This window comes from Henckelia pumila, unplaced genomic scaffold (assembly GCF_033568475.1).
Source record: "Henckelia pumila isolate YLH828 unplaced genomic scaffold, ASM3356847v2 CTG_477:::fragment_2:::debris, whole genome shotgun sequence".
In the NCBI taxonomy this organism is placed as follows: domain Eukaryota; kingdom Viridiplantae; phylum Streptophyta; class Magnoliopsida; order Lamiales; family Gesneriaceae; genus Henckelia; species Henckelia pumila.
The window spans coordinates 85,071-100,489 of NW_027331841.1; the positions used below are offsets into that span (position 1 = coordinate 85,071).

The window sequence follows — 15,419 nt, forward strand, 5'->3', positions numbered from 1 at the left end:
TCGGGAGGATGTTTCTACTTGGGGAACAACCTAGTGTCATGGTATAGTAAAAAACAAAACTAAGTCTCATTGTCTACTGCCGAGTCTGAGTTTGTTGCTGTTGGTAGTTGTTGCTCACAACTTCTTTGGATGAATCAAATGCTAAATGATTATGGTGTTAAGAGTGATGCTCTTATTGTGTACTGTGATAATTCTAGTGCCATTGATATATCCAAAAATCTAGTACAACATTCTCGAACCAAACACATTGACATTAGACATCACTTCATTCGAGATTTGGTCGAGAAAAGCATGATCTTAATTGAGTTTGTTGGAACTAATAACCAATTAGCTGATATATTCACAAAAGCTTTGGATTTCGAGAGATTTTCCAGTCTAAGGAAGTCTCTCATTATGTGTGCATTATAAACAGAACATAGATGTTTTCAGGAGTGTTTCCAACACCCTGTGACAACACCTTTTCATGCATGTGCATTTTTAGGATCTTAGGCATACTGCATTCATGCATTCATTCTGTTTTGTGATGTGTTGGATACTTTGTAACCATTGACTAGTTTTCACTCAGGATTCTTTGAAAAATATTTTACAGTTTAATTTGGATTAATCGAAGAAGAGTTCTGACTAAGTCACGAAGTAGTGGAGGGACGTTCGTGTATTCCATGATCTTGTCCCAAATGAAAAGTGACTTTGCAAAATCAGAATAACAAAAGAACAAAAATGATTAAGCTTGAATTGAGTCAATCATCAAATTTGATTGAAAATCAGAAGCAAATGGAAAAAGCTATCTAAAGGGGTCCATTTGAAGATCGTTCATTTAGTGTGCAGGCTACCACTTCTGTAAAAATAATAAAAGTTGATATCAAAATTTTTTTAGAATCCTGAAGTGTTGCTGGGAGATGTTGCCAACATCGTGGATAACACCCCACTTGTCAACATATATTTGCGCATTTAATTGCATTTTATTTTTATGTCACATTTTGTTTTAGACATAATTAGGACATGCATATTTTGATTTGTGAATTTCTTTGGCCGAAAGGTTATGAATTCTGATCAAACAAAAGTTTTGATTTTTGCCCTATCCTCTAAATTTTTGAATTTGAATGGGATTGGATTTTGTTTCAGTGGTATTATATTCTGATGAGGAGTTAAATTTGGAAATATTTGGTGAAATATTTGGGCCTAGATTATCGGTGGAAATCAAAGAGATTTATTGTTTAATTAAATCGAATTTGTTACCGTTTTCCGAATAGTTACCATTGGGGATTTTGTTACCGTTGGGGCCTACTAAAAATCCGAGTTAGAATAAGAAAAGCTCTGGTGTGTTATATATTTTTGTTCTTATCTGTTTAAGGAAATTTATTATTTCCCTGCTTCGTTTCACACCAGTGTATTCTTCGTACTCTCTGTTTTTCAATTGTCCTAAAATTTTCTTCTATCTTTCACACTCAGAAGTTTTAATGGCAGGAAAGGGTTTTGATTCACATGATATTCGTTCTGAGATGGGATATACGGAAGATGCTGTGGAAGGTGTCACAACACCTACATCACCACACCCTGTGGTTGAGCAAGCCATAATTTCTGTTGCTGAAGAACCAGTGCCCCTGGATTCCATCGCTCCAAGAGAGCCAGACAATGAGATCGATGTGGAAAATTTTCCTGATATGTCCGTGCTAAACAAGGTGTTTCCCACGAAACCCTTGACTCGCCGATCCAAGAGGCAAGCTGGATACAACCCAGATTACACTGCTTCGAAAAGATTCCGTGGGAAGGGTCAACCATCAAGACCATCTCTGGTGGATACTGAGTTTACTTCTGGAGATGAAAACTCTGACGAAGATTACAAGCTAGTACGCCAAAAAAGGGGAAAATCGAGTACCCAGGAACCATCTGGAGATGCTATTCCGGTTCCTTTTGCCGCTGAAAGCAAATCAGCAAGTGATTCTTCTGATAAGGACTCCACAGAGTCAAAAACACCATCACCTGTTGCTGATAAAGAAAAGGAAGCATCTGCATCTATTCCTACTGTTGAGGAACCATCATCTACTGCTCCTCCTGTTCTGTCTGATGATGAGGAGATGTCAATAGCCCAGTTCATGGCTAAGATGAAGAAGTCTAAAAGCAAAAAACCTGCTGATGCAGCTCCTGTTCAAGAATCCGAGGATGAACTAGATGAGGAGATGCTCAAGGAATTTGCTGATAACCGCACACAACCTTCTGATAGTTCCAGCTCTGATTCGAGTGAAGGTTCAGATGCTGAGAAAGAGTTGGAAGAAGAGTCAATTTCTGATGACTCTGATGAAGAAGAAGAAGGTGCTGAGGAAGGTGTTGCCGACACCTTGGACAACACCTTGGGTAAAGAATACCGGGTAAACTCGTCTTATTCATCTACTTTTTATTCCAAGGAGATTGCTGACTGCTGGGACAAGTATGCTGATCGAGAGTTTCTGGAGGAACACAACATTGATGTGGAGAGCTATAGAGCTCAGAACATGATCAAATTTTTTGAGGTAAGGAATATACTTTCTACAGTTACTACTGTTGGTCCTTACTGCAGAGAACTTGTGCGAGAGTTCTACTGCAATCTCACTGAAGCTGTGAAGGATCCAAGGTACATGAAGTATGGGAAAGTGTATGTGCGTGGGAAGATTTTCTCTTTCAGTCCTGCTATTATAAATGGATTTCTCCAGACTCCAGCCTCTGATGATGCTGCTCTGCCTACCATGGATGAGATGACATCGGTCATCACTGGAGGACATGTTACTGTTTTCCCAGCTCGTCCTAAGAAGTTGCAGGCTGCCAAGCTCACTTCCTTGTACTCTGTTCTACACAAGACGGTTGTGAAGACCTGGACTCCTTCGGGGAATTCTACTGTGGTTACCAAGCATCAAGCTCCTGTCTTGTATGTTATTGGAACTGGTATTGCATTCAACTTTGGCCGACTCGTTTTTGACACAGTCATGACCTTTGCAGATTGTGCTCAACCTACATTGAAGCTGCCTTATCCACCACTCATCTATTCTATGCTGCTGTCTCAAGAGATTGAGAAGGATGATGATGAGCTACTTACTGAGCCTGGGGAGTTGCTAAAGATCGCACCTGCATTACTAAAAGGAAATAGGAAAATAGACCTTCCTTGGTCTGAATCAGATGTTTCCGCAGGTGTTGCCAACACCCCCTCTGCCACTGCTATTTTTGTACCCCCTTCTGCTGCTCAAGAAATGGATCCTACCTTTATTCAAGCTCAACTGCTGCATGCTGAGCAAAAGATTACCCAAGCGAAGGCCGATCTCACCTATTACGAAGGGATGAAGGCTCACTATGAGTCCCTATTAAGTGGAGTGATAAGTACATTTTGTATGCATTAGTTCATGATTTTTTTTATGTTTATTTTGTGTGCATTTATATTGTTTTATGTGCTTTTATGTGTTTTAGTATATGTGTGTGTATTTCACTCCTCGGGTGTTAATTTTGTAGGAAAATAGATTTGTGAAGCATTAATTACGGAGCATCCTTGGTCAAAAATTCAAATTTAATTTTATAGAGCTCCAAATCCAATCTTTATTGTTCAAAATGAAGTTCCAAATGTTTTGAAGCTGCTGTCCAAATTTCAGCTCGATCCGATGGATAGAACTGAAGTAATGAATTTTTCAAGAAAACTGCGCGCAGGCAAGGATGTATGCACGGACCCCGTGCATGGGTCCGGATAAGGGTCCGTGCATCCTCGTAAAAAATTCGGCGTTTTCAGTTTAATGCACGGACCTAGACACGGACTCTTATCCAGGGTCCGTGCATGTCGCAGAATAAAAAAAAATAGAATTTTCGGAAATTAAAACTTTCAAGTTTCCGGGCTTTATTTCGTGGGCTTTCAAAGACATATAAATAGGAGATTGTCATACGTGAAAGGGGGTTGAAATCGCATCAGATAGACGGCGGCTAGGAGGCTTGGAGATTAAAGAACGCTCCATTCGAGTTTTTCTTCCTTTCTTCTTTAGATTATTAAACTTTTGTTGAATATTATTTTCGTTATTTGAGTAGTTTTTCTTCAACCAAGACCGCGAGATTGGGCCAGACAGTTTTATGTTGAATATTTGGATGTTTATTTAGGATTTTTGGATTTTTGTTAATATTATTTATTGTTGGATTTAAATTCTGTCTTTTGAATAACCTGATCAATTATTTACTTTCTTGTTAATTAATTCCAAGTCGAAAGGTTAGGAATTGATTTCGATCACTCCAATAATTGACATATGGTTAAATCGACTAGAAATAGTATTCGGTTTCAGTATGCGGTTTTAGGTAAAAACTGAATTATCACAAATATTGAATGCATTCATGTTTGATTAGAATTATGAAAATTAATCCGTCATAACTTGAATAGGTTTAACATGTTCTAGAAATAGACTGCTAAACAAGATAGGATAATTCGCCGTGATTTAAGATTAAATCTGGATTCTGGAATTGCCACTGGTTTGCATGATTTGTTTGGTACCTGCGTGTATCTTGGTTGTCTCTGTTTAATTGAATTTATTCTTCTTCTAGTTTAATTCTTATTTTATTTTAGTAATTCAATTTTAGTTAATTCTTAGCACTTGTTTTATTATTCTGTCTAGATTAAGCTAAATAATTAATTCTTGAGAATTGACTACAGTCCCTGTGAGATCGATACTTGGACTCATTGTCCACTTTACTATTACTTGACCTGGTACGCTTGCCAGTAATTATTTTTAATACTGAAATAAGCGGTCAAGTTTTTGGCGCCGTTGCCGGGGACTGTTTAGTTAATATTAGGATAGATTATTTGCTTGAGACTAGACATTTTTTTTCTTGCATTTTTTTTTTAATTATTAATTATTTTTTTTCTTACTTGTGAGGTACTTGGAGATGGATTATCGACAGATGTTCACAAGGTTTGGCCAACAATACTCGGAGCCCTTCTATGCTGCTTGGGGGAGATTCAATGATTTGGCTAACAGGTTTAGATGTCATGATTTTTCGAACTACACTCAAGTTCAAATTTTTTATGGTGGTTTGGATGAGCTAACAAGACGTTGGATAGATTATGGAGCTTTAGCCACTGGCAGTCACTTGTTCAGCAGAGATGAAAACAGTGCGATGCACTTGTTAAATGATATGGCAGATTTCGACTACCATTGGCATTATGATCCTTCACTGCAGGGTTGGAGTCACCAATATCCTCCAGTTATCGATTCTAAAATTTTTTCGAACCAACCACCGGAGCGTCAAGAAGAGTGTGTAGGGTATTTTGAGGATCATGTGGCTCAATTGGAGAATCTTTTGCGGCAACAGACAGAGACAAATCAATTCTTAGAAAGCCGTATCAAGTCTTGGGGTCTTTTGGATGAACAGATTGCACTTCTTAGAGAACCAAATTTGGAAATCTGCCAAGAGAGTGAAGTAACTGAGCCAGCGCATGAAGAAATAATTTTTGAGGAATTTTCTTGTGAAGAAGAGCCAATAGTGGACTTGGAGGAGGAAGAAACATACAAGGCTACATATTTTACCTCGTCAATGATCGTTCCATGTACACCGTTAGAAGATTCTTTCTTGCCATTGACGCCACCTCCAGCATATTCCATCCTATATGAGCTTCAGCCTAGATTCGGAGTCTCCTTCCAAAAGAAAAATTTCAGACCAAGTGTTGTTGGACCGACGAGCTTACAAAGTATATATCACGCCAAGCTTGAGGGCGAAGGAAATCAAGACCCATACGTAGAGTCGTATGATTCTTACTATGGGCGGCAGCCGCTCTTTGATGGTGGCTTCTGCATAGTCGGGCTATAGACTATAAATTTAGTGCTGATTGGGAGGCAACCCAGTGTTTTTGTTTTTGCTTTTTATTTTGTTTTTGTTTTGTTTTTATTTGATTTTTGTTTTTTTCCCATGCCAGTTTGCCGTGCTCGCCGATAAATCTAGACTGCAGATACCGTCCCAGCGGATACTGTCAAGAAGGAAGAGGATGAATCAAAAACCAGGGGAGTGTTATTTTTGTTTTCATTGTGTTTTTGTTTGTCTTGCATTGTGTTTATTGTTCTGGAGCATTGAGGGCAATGCTTTGGATAAGTAGGAGGGGGGGGGGTAGATTAGTTATTGCATTATTATCTATGTTTTTGTGTTGCATCTGTCATGTTTCGTGTTTGTTTTCATATTGTTTGTTTTTGTTCGTTTGTGTTTTCTTGCATGAGTTGGATGAGTCATAATAGCCAATGATGATGAAGTTTATTTGAAAAAAAAATGGTTTTTTGAAAATTTTTGCTCTTGACTAGACATGAGAAACTGTAGGTTGAACCGTGAATATTTTTAAGCACTAATATTAGACCAGTGAATTGTAACGAAATATTTGATGAAGTTTCTGTCTGTTTGACCATTGCACGACAATAGGTGGTTTGTGGATCTTAATTGTGTTCTATGAATTTTGATGAGGCTCTAGTAAGACACTTATGATCTTGGGCGCACCTAGAAAAAAAAATTATTCAATTTCATCCGGGCCTTGAAAGGATTAAAATCCTATAAAAAAATAAATTTAAGGCTAAGTATGCGGGTTAAATGGGATTGATGCTCCATCCGGGCTATAGACGAGGGGATTAGAAAGAAAAAATAGAATGATTTTTCGTATCCTATCAAGTTATAGCTAAGTCAGCAGGTAATTATTGGGGCTAAAGCAATACCGAGTGCAAAATTCGAAGGTGTGTAATACATTATCTCAAGGGAGGTGGGTTTAGTCTAGAGGTCGTTGGAAGGAATGGGAACTAGATTGTGATACTTGCACTGATTTGTCATAGGTCCCTAAACAGATTTGAGACGAATTCGATCTAAGTTGCATGAAACCGGAATGACATTTCACACACACATGTTCATGTTAAACCGAAAGCGTATTATGAAAAGTTGAGAGCATGTCTGTGTTTTTGGTTTTGTGATTGAACTTTTCGGAGGCTGTGCACATTTATGAATCATCCTTACTTATGTTTTTGTTTGCATATTGTTTTTGCATGTCTTGCTCGAGGGCGAGCAAGATTTAAGTATGGGGGTGTTGATAAGTACATTTTGTATGCATTAGTTCATGATTTTTTTTATGTTTATTTTGTGTGCATTTATATTGTTTTATGTGCTTTTATGTGTTTTAGTATATGTGTGTGTATTTCACTCCTCGGGTGTTAATTTTGTAGGAAAATAGATTTGTGAAGCATTAATTACGGAGCAGCCTTGGTCAAAAATTCAAATTTAATTTTATAGAGCTCCAAATCCAATCTTTATTGTTCAAAATGAAGTTTCAGATGTTTTGAAGCTGCTGTCCAAATTTCAGCTCGATCCGATGGCTAGAACTGAAGTAATGAATTTTTCAAGAAAACTGCGCGCAGGCAAGGATGTATGCACGGACCCCATGCATGGGTCCGGATAAGGGTCCGTGCATCCTCGTAAAAAAATTCGGCGTTTTCAGTTTAATGCACGGACCTAGACACGGACTCTTATCGAGGGTCCGTGCATGTCGCAGAATAAAAAAAAAATAGAATTTTCGGAAATTAAAACTTTCAAGTTTTCGGGCTTTATTTCGTGGGCTTTCAAAGACATATAAATAGGAGATTGTCATACGTGAAAGGGGGTTGAAATCGCATCAGATAGACGGCGGCTAGGAGGCTTGGAGATTAAAGAACGCTCCATTCGAGTTTTTCTTCCTTTCTTCTTTAGATTATTAAACTTTTGTTGAATATTATTTTCGTTATTTGAGTAGTTTTTCTTCAACCAAGACCGCGAGATTGGGCCATACAGTTTTATGTTGAATATTTGGATGTTTATTTAGGATTTTTGGATTTTTGTTAATATTATTGATTGTTGGATTTAAATTTTGTCTTGTGAATAACCTGATCAATTATTTACTTGCTTGTTAATTAATTCCGAGTCGAAAGGTTAGGAATTGATTTCGATCACTCCAATAATTGACATATGGTTAAACCGACTAGAAATAGTATTCGGTTTCAGTATGCGGTTTTAGGTAAAAACTGAATTATCACAAATATTGAATGCATTCATGTTTGATTAGAATTATGAAAATTAATCCGTCATAACTTGAATAGGTTTAACATGTTCTAGAAATAGACTGCTAAACAAGATAGGATAATTCGCCGTGATTTAAGATTAAATCTGGATTCTGGAATTGCCACTGGTTTGCATGATTTGTTTGGTACCTGCGTGTGTCTTGGTTGTCTCTGTTTAATTGAATTTATTCTTCTTCTAGTTTAATTCTTATTTTATTTTAGTAATTCAATTTTAGTTAATTCTTAGCACTTGTTTTATTATTCTGTCTAGATTAAGCTAAACAATTAATTTTTGAGAATTGACTACAGTCCCTGTGAGATCGATACTTGGACTCATTGTCCACTTTACTATTACTTGACCTGGTACGCTTGCCAGTAATTATTTTTAATACCGAAATAAGCGGTCATGGAGCTAGCCCTTCTGAAAAAAAGGGGGAGAAGGAAGTGAAGCAGGAAGTGAAGCCGAAGAAGATGCTGATGGTTCATCTGAGAGCAATCAATTCTAGTTTGTTTATTTTGGTTTTGCTAGTATAGTTTAAATTTTTTCTTAGGTTTTGTGTTTTGTGTGTTTTTGCTCTATTTTGTGTGTTTTTGCTCTTATCCTAATCAAAACTGTTCTTTTGTGATGTCCACTTTGATATGAATTCTTGTTTTTGTTTCTCCTTGCACTTATGTTTTCTGATTTGAAGTGTCGTACCTAGATGTTGCCAACATCTCGTGATAATACCTCTGCTTATACTTAGGAGGAGAATCTATTCAGGGGGAGTTTTGATTAAGGGGGAGTTTCGTTGATTTTTTTTTTGAAATAAATGTGTTTTGTCCAGAAAAGCAAAAAGGGAGAGATTGAAAGGAATATTTTATTCCTTAAAATTTCCTAATTCTAACTTTTTTTATTAAATATCTTTTGCCTTTCTTGGACATAAAGTTATCTTTATTTAAGTGATTTATTTCCTATTTGCGATATTGATAAGCTGATTAGAATATTTATCATAACATATCTAATATATATCTTTCTATTTGTGTAGATTTGATATGATCAAATCAAAGGAATCCTACGCCTACAAAGAAACATATTGAAGAAGGATTCTTGGTCTATTTATTGAGATAGGCGTGCACAAGGAAGATATACTGAGAAAGAGAAAAAACGATGAGAACCGAAGTACATATATTGTGAGAAAGCTGAAGATCTCTCTGAAGCTTAGTTGAGGCCGTGACAACTTGAAGCCGTGTAGGACACTTGAAGTTGGTAATCAAGAAGAGTGCTGCTCGTGGGATTTTGGCTTCAACATTTTTCTCCTTACTTCGTTTTTGTTATTCTATTTCATATAGAATTTTAGGAGAACTTTTACTATTTATTTTCTCACTTGTTTTGAGAAATTGACTTTTACAATAATCACTAGTTTTAGGGTTTGTAAAACTCTTTGAAAGTTTTTTAGTGAAGTTTTGCCCTGAGGCGCTGCAAGAGTATTTTATACTCTTGCTTAATTCATTTGAGTCTATTTATTTGGTTGTTTGTTTACTTTATTCACGTTTAAATTATATTCCGCTGCAAATTACTCAAGGTGTTATTGTAGGTCTTGTCAACACCTTATGACAACACATCAAACTATTTATGTGCAACCCCCGTTCCCTTACAAAAGGCATTGCATCTGAAAATGAATATGACCAAATGAATATTTGAGTATTAGCATGAAATTTTCCGAAGAGACATCTTCATTTATATACACCACAAAATGGTTCATCTGAGCTTCGCCAATCGCCATATATGATCTCTATTAACATATAATACATCAATTATTATATACACCACAAAATCTTTTAACTGAAAATCCTAAACTGGCAACTCCCCAGCTTGATCCTTAATCCCAATACACGTCGAAATCCTGTAAGCAACATGCGCCATATCCGGCCTGGTTTCCGAGTTCGAAGCCAGAGCAAGATTCGCCACTTGCACCAAAGCCCGCAACTGCTCCACATTCACATTGCCTTTAAGTTTGGGATCCAACATTTTTACTAACATTTCTACATCATCACAATTCTTCCGACATTCCTGCGTCCACTCAGCCAATGTAAACGAGCCCTGCAACGATCTCAACCCCGTGATCAGCTCGAGAAGTAAGACCCCGAAGCTGTAAACATCGCTCTTGGGCGACACGATTCCGGTATTTAGATAGTTTGTGTCGACATAGCCGAGTGAACCCTTTACCGCGATGGGTGTGTGGGCGGCTTGTGGGTCGTTGCCGAGCTTGCAGAGCCCGAAATCCGCTAGTTTGGCGTGGCTGTCGTCGATCAGCAGGACGTTGGACGACTTGATGTCTCTGTGGATGACAGGGGGATCGGCGACGGAGTGGAGATAGTCGAGGGCGTAGGCGATGTCGAGGGCGATGCTGAGGCGATCGGACCAGCTTAGGATGCTCCCAGATTGGCCTTGGTGGGTATGCATTCGGTCGAATAGGCTGTTTCTTGGGACGTATTCCAGCAATAGAAGTTGCTCCCCTGTTGAATTATTCACAAGGTTTAGTCGATATTTACTCAGTGGGCACCAAAAAATAGCGACCGACTAAGAAATGAACATACAAAAACACGTACCTTTCTCCAAGCAAAATCCCATAAGGCACACCAAATTCGGGTGAGAAATCCTAAGCAAAACCGAGACTTCATCCAAGAACATCTTCTGGCTGCCACCCCTCTCCTCCATTACCCTTTTCACTGCACCAAATCTCCCATCTCCAAGCTCTGCCAGGTACACATAAGAAGTCGCTCCGACCCCCACCCGAATCCGGAAATCACTGGTGGCCACCTTTAGTTCCTCTAGCGAATATGTCCTGATCGAATAGTTTTTGATGATTTGTGGTGTGAACTCTTTACAGTACTTGTGATCATCGCTTTGATCCAACACCTCGTTTGAAGATTTATCATCATCTCCAGACTCTAAATAGACAACCCATTTTCTTAAAATTATGATGGTGAAAACGATGACCAGTATTATTGCACCAGCGATCAAATAGCTTCTTCTAGAGAAACCATGAAACCACATGCTTGCTTCTCTGTGGCGCTCGTACTAGCCCTTCATTCTTTCCATATTATGCCTTCAATATATAAAATGTACAAAATTAATTGTATTACATAGGACCAACTAATATCAAGGTGCTTTTGGAAATGATGGTTGTTATACAGAGATAATTTTACGTAAATTACTGATCAGATTATAAATAGTAAAGAACATTGCATATAAGTACAATTATATAGAATCTACGAAACACGAGTCATTTAGAAATGAAGTCAATGTATATATATTGCAAGAGATTGAGGAAAAGAGGACTTGACTTTCATCCTTAATCGAACAACAAATCGACGTTTACCTGTGGCATATTTTTGCATTTTATTATTATTATTTTGTTTGAAGGATAGTTATTATTCTTAATATATATTGGCAATGTGTCACTTATCAAGAATAACAAAATCAAGATTCATGAATTTGGATTTTTCATTGGGGGGGAGGGGGGGGGGGGGACTTGTAATTGAATATAGTGTCGTATGCATGATAATAAACTTGCACTTAAGGGTCTTAATTGTGTCTTTTATTAATGATATGAAGATGTCTTTTCAAGTGAGTCGTCGATCGTGTTGATTCTTGATGCCCACTTTTATCTTAAGTGATGTTGATATATGTCACGTTAACTTTACTGGTGAAGAATAATGAAACTTCCAAGAGGTAGAGATGGTAATTTGGCACCCACCCCAAATTTAACTAGGTAACAAAATTAGGTAATAACGAAAAAGTGAAAATTTTAAAAATAAATGGATGCAAATTGCAATACTGGAAAATTTGATGGGGGTTGTTTTGCTATTTAACACGGTGAAAATGAGCATATTTTGTTTCTAGTTTGTGTGTTAGGTTGGCAAATTAGCCAACATGCGATGGTTGGTCGCAAATTTCAGACCAAATTTACGAGATTAGTTCGCACCGAATCATTTGCCACCGTTTGCTTGAAAAAGTCATCATTTACCCAGTTTCAAAAACTTTCCACTGTATTCTTCCGATTTATCCGTTTTTCACAGTATTCTTCGTGCGCCCTTCCTCAAGAAATTGGCTACCATGTGGTTTCACCAGTGGAAACATCGTCTCCTGTTGCTTGGAGTAGTTGTACGACGCTGTATGGCGCATCCCAATTACTCGACAAAATGTCTAATAGAAGACCGAAAAAGTCTGACTATCCACTCTTGCGGGATGTTTTCAAGATTGTTCAAATTGTTACCATGGATCCGAGTGCTGTCAACGCCGCATTGGTGCATGCATTGGCTTTGAAACAAGGAGCTCTTGCTGATTTGCCTTTCGCAACTTCTGTTCTAACAGCTTATTCAAGAGCTCAGGATTTCCGCTCTTCGTTGGGTTTATTTGGTGAAATTCATGATAAAGATGTGGTTTTCTGGAATGCGATGATAACTGCATGCTTAGAGAATAAGTGCTTTGAGACGGCGGTGGATTTTTTCAAGAAAATGGTTGGTGAGGGGTATGAATATGATATCACGACTCTTGTTGTGGTGATGACCGTTCTTTCGAATTTGAGGAGTTCTATAAATGGCCAAATTGTTCATGGGTTGAGTGTCAAAACAGGAATTCTTAAAGATTTAGTTTTTAGCAATGCTTTGATTGATATGTATGCAAAATGTGGTGACTTAGAGTCATCAGAGTGTATCTTTGCAGGGATAGAATGTAAAGACACGGTGACTTGGAATACAATTATCAGTGGTTTTCTTCGTAATAACTGTCCTGATGAGGCCCTTCGGTATTTTAGACACATGACTGCCAATAAAAATGAAGTTGATTCCGTGAGTATATCTTGTTCCATGGCAGCATGTACTTGTTTGCGAGAGTTTGATGTTGGCCTTACAATTCATGGGCTGGGAATCAAAGCCGGTTTTGCGGAAAGCAACCACATCTCAGTTGCTAACTCTCTTATTTCGTTCTATTTTCAATTTTGTGATATTTGTGCTGCAATATATGTTTTTAAAGGAATGGTGATCAAGAATGTAGTTTCTTGGAATGCCATGATCAAGGGACTTCTTCTTAATGGAGAAGTTGCAGAAGCGTTTAATTTTCTACATGTTATGCAGTTTGTTGGATCAACTCAACCTGATATTGCAACAATGGTTACCATAATCCCATTCTGTGCTGAACTCTTGCTACTGCGAGAAGGGAAAGCTGCTCATGCCTTCACGATTAGGAGAGAGATGGTATCGGAATCTTCAGTGATCAACAGTCTCATTAACATGTATTCCAAGAACAATAATGTCATAGAGGCCGAGTATCTATTCATGAAGATGCCACAAAAAGACTTGGTTGCATGGAATACAATGATATTTGGGTATGCTCTAAATGGGCAATCTTATGAAGCGCAAACCTTATTCAAGAAAATGTTGGTTTGTTGTTCAAAATGTACGTTGCCAACTCTATTGGCAGCTATTGCATCTTGTGACTTTCCAGAGTCACTTCAATTTGGTAGATCTATTCACGTTTGGCATGTCAAATTAGGTTTTTCAAACCATAGTTTTGCTGTGAATTCCCTCATGCATATGTACATTATCTGTGGAGATTTGGTGGCTACTTTTGCATTATTAGGTGGAATCTTGGTTAAATGTGACGTTACCAGTTGGAACACTGTAATTGCTGGATGCACACAAAATGGCTATTTTCAGGAAGCTTTAGACTCGTTCAACTTGATGAGGAAGACATCCGTTGCACTATATAACTCGACGACCCTTACAAATGTTATATCAGCTTGTGGGAATCTTGGATCGAGTTTCGAAGGTAAGTTAATTCATGGTCTTTCTCTTAAAACTCCGGCTGGCTATGATGTGCAAGTGCAAAATTCACTGGTTACAATGTATGGCAGAGTAGGAGATACTGAGAGTGCAAGATTAGCATTCAACCTTAGCCATGATCATAATTTATGCTCGTGGAACTGTGTGATATCTGCTCTGTCTCAAAACGAGGATGCTAAGAGAGCACTGGAATTGTTCCGTTCCCTTGATTTTGAGCCAAACGAAATTACCATTTCGACTGTTCTTTCAGCTTGTACCCAGCTTGGAGTCATGACACATGGAAAACAGATCCATGGGCATGTTTTCAGGTTCGGTTTTCACAAAAATCCTTTCGTATCCTCCGCTCTTTTGGACATGTACAGCAATTGTGGCAGGTTGGACATCGCTGAAAAAGTGTTCATAAGGTCACCAAAGAGGTCAATTCCCACCTGGAATTCTTTGATATCAGCCTACGGATTCCATAATTTTGGTAAAAAAGCAATTGATACGTTCCAAGAAATGATCAGAAGTGGGATTCATCCCTCAAGTAGCACATTTACCAGCCTTCTTTCAGCTTGCAGCCATTCAGGGCTGGTTGATGAGGGATGCATGTATTATGACCATATGTTCAGCAAATACCGAATCCAACCTGAAACCGAACATTATGTATGTATGGTTGATATGTTGGGTCGTGCTGGAAAACTCAGTGAAGCTTATGATTTTATCAAGAATCTACCATTGAAAAGTCCCCAACCAGGCATATGGGGAGCCCTGCTGAGTAGCTGCAGCTATCATGGAGATGTTGACATGGGAAGAGAAGTTGCACACATTCTCTTCGCTTTAGAACCTGAAAACGTTAGTTATTATGTAGCGTTGTGTAATATGTATGTTGCTGCTGGAAGATGGGAGGAAGCTGTGGAGTTGAGGACCTTAATTCATGATAAACAGCTGAAGAAATCAGCTGGTTATAGTGTGATTGATGTTGGTTTAAGGTAAGATATGACTCTTGCCATTATTCAACTTCTGGATCTTGGATTATAGCATCTGCACTGATTTGCTACTAACATCGACCATCGCTATACATATCCTTCAAAAAGTTAAAATTGAAATTTATTGTACAGTTGAACTCGGCTTTGTGCTTGAATGAATAGGCTGCTCAGCCGATGACATCAAATAGAACCCCAAAATATGTTGGAGTGTATTTTGGGAAGAAAAACAAACCACTTCTACCTCACTTTCTAAGCACATATCTATCTTTTGCACTTATCATTCCCCAATTATTTTTTAAGAACACAAAATAGAAACCTAGGTTGGCCAAAACGTCCATTTTGACCAGAGACTCCATTCCTTGAAATTCAAGAGAATAATGCTAACGATATAACAAATATATCGTACATCGATATTTACTTTAATTACATAATGAGATTTTGTTATTATATCGTAAGATTTTGTGTTGAATTTATGATTTATGATGAGATTTTAATAAACAGAAATTTTGTTTAAAGTTAAAACAGATACTTATATCGCTTTTGCTTGCATCTATTGATGGAAATAGTAACCATT

At 37.9% G+C, this 15,419-nt stretch overlaps 2 protein-coding genes across 2 annotated transcripts; one reads left to right on the top strand and one right to left on the bottom strand.

Annotated features, from left to right (window-relative positions):
- Positions 1–9,827: 9,827 nt before the first annotated feature.
- Positions 9,828–11,088, bottom strand: LOC140872813 (probable receptor-like protein kinase At1g49730). The gene is made up of 2 exons (XM_073275703.1): positions 10,641–11,088; positions 9,828–10,547 (listed from the first exon to the last, which is right to left on the bottom strand). The coding sequence occupies exons 1-2, from the start codon at positions 11,086–11,088 to the stop codon at positions 9,883–9,885; spliced, it is 1,113 nt and encodes a 370-aa protein (XP_073131804.1). The 3' UTR covers positions 9,828–9,882.
- An 844-nt stretch (positions 11,089–11,932) lies between these two features.
- LOC140872823 (pentatricopeptide repeat-containing protein At4g19220, mitochondrial) lies at positions 11,933–14,955 on the top strand. Its single transcript, XM_073275720.1, has one exon. It carries the CDS (start codon positions 11,973–11,975, stop codon positions 14,850–14,852), a length of 2,880 nt encoding a protein of 959 aa, XP_073131821.1. The 5' UTR covers positions 11,933–11,972; the 3' UTR covers positions 14,853–14,955.
- The last annotated feature ends 464 nt before the right edge of the window (positions 14,956–15,419 follow it).

Excerpts from the sequence above, each read along its gene's own strand:
- LOC140872813 (XM_073275703.1), bottom strand. The coding sequence starts at position 11,088 with ATGTGGTTTCATGGTTTCTCTAGAAGAAGCTATTTGATCGCTGGTGCA. Across the intron at positions 10,548-10,640 it reads GGGATTTTGCTTGGAGAAAG|GGGAGCAACTTCTATTGCTG; the intron begins GTACGTGTTTTT and ends ATAATTCAACAG.
- LOC140872823 (XM_073275720.1), top strand. The coding sequence starts at position 11,973 with ATGGTTGGTCGCAAATTTCAGACCAAATTTACGAGATTAGTTCGCACC.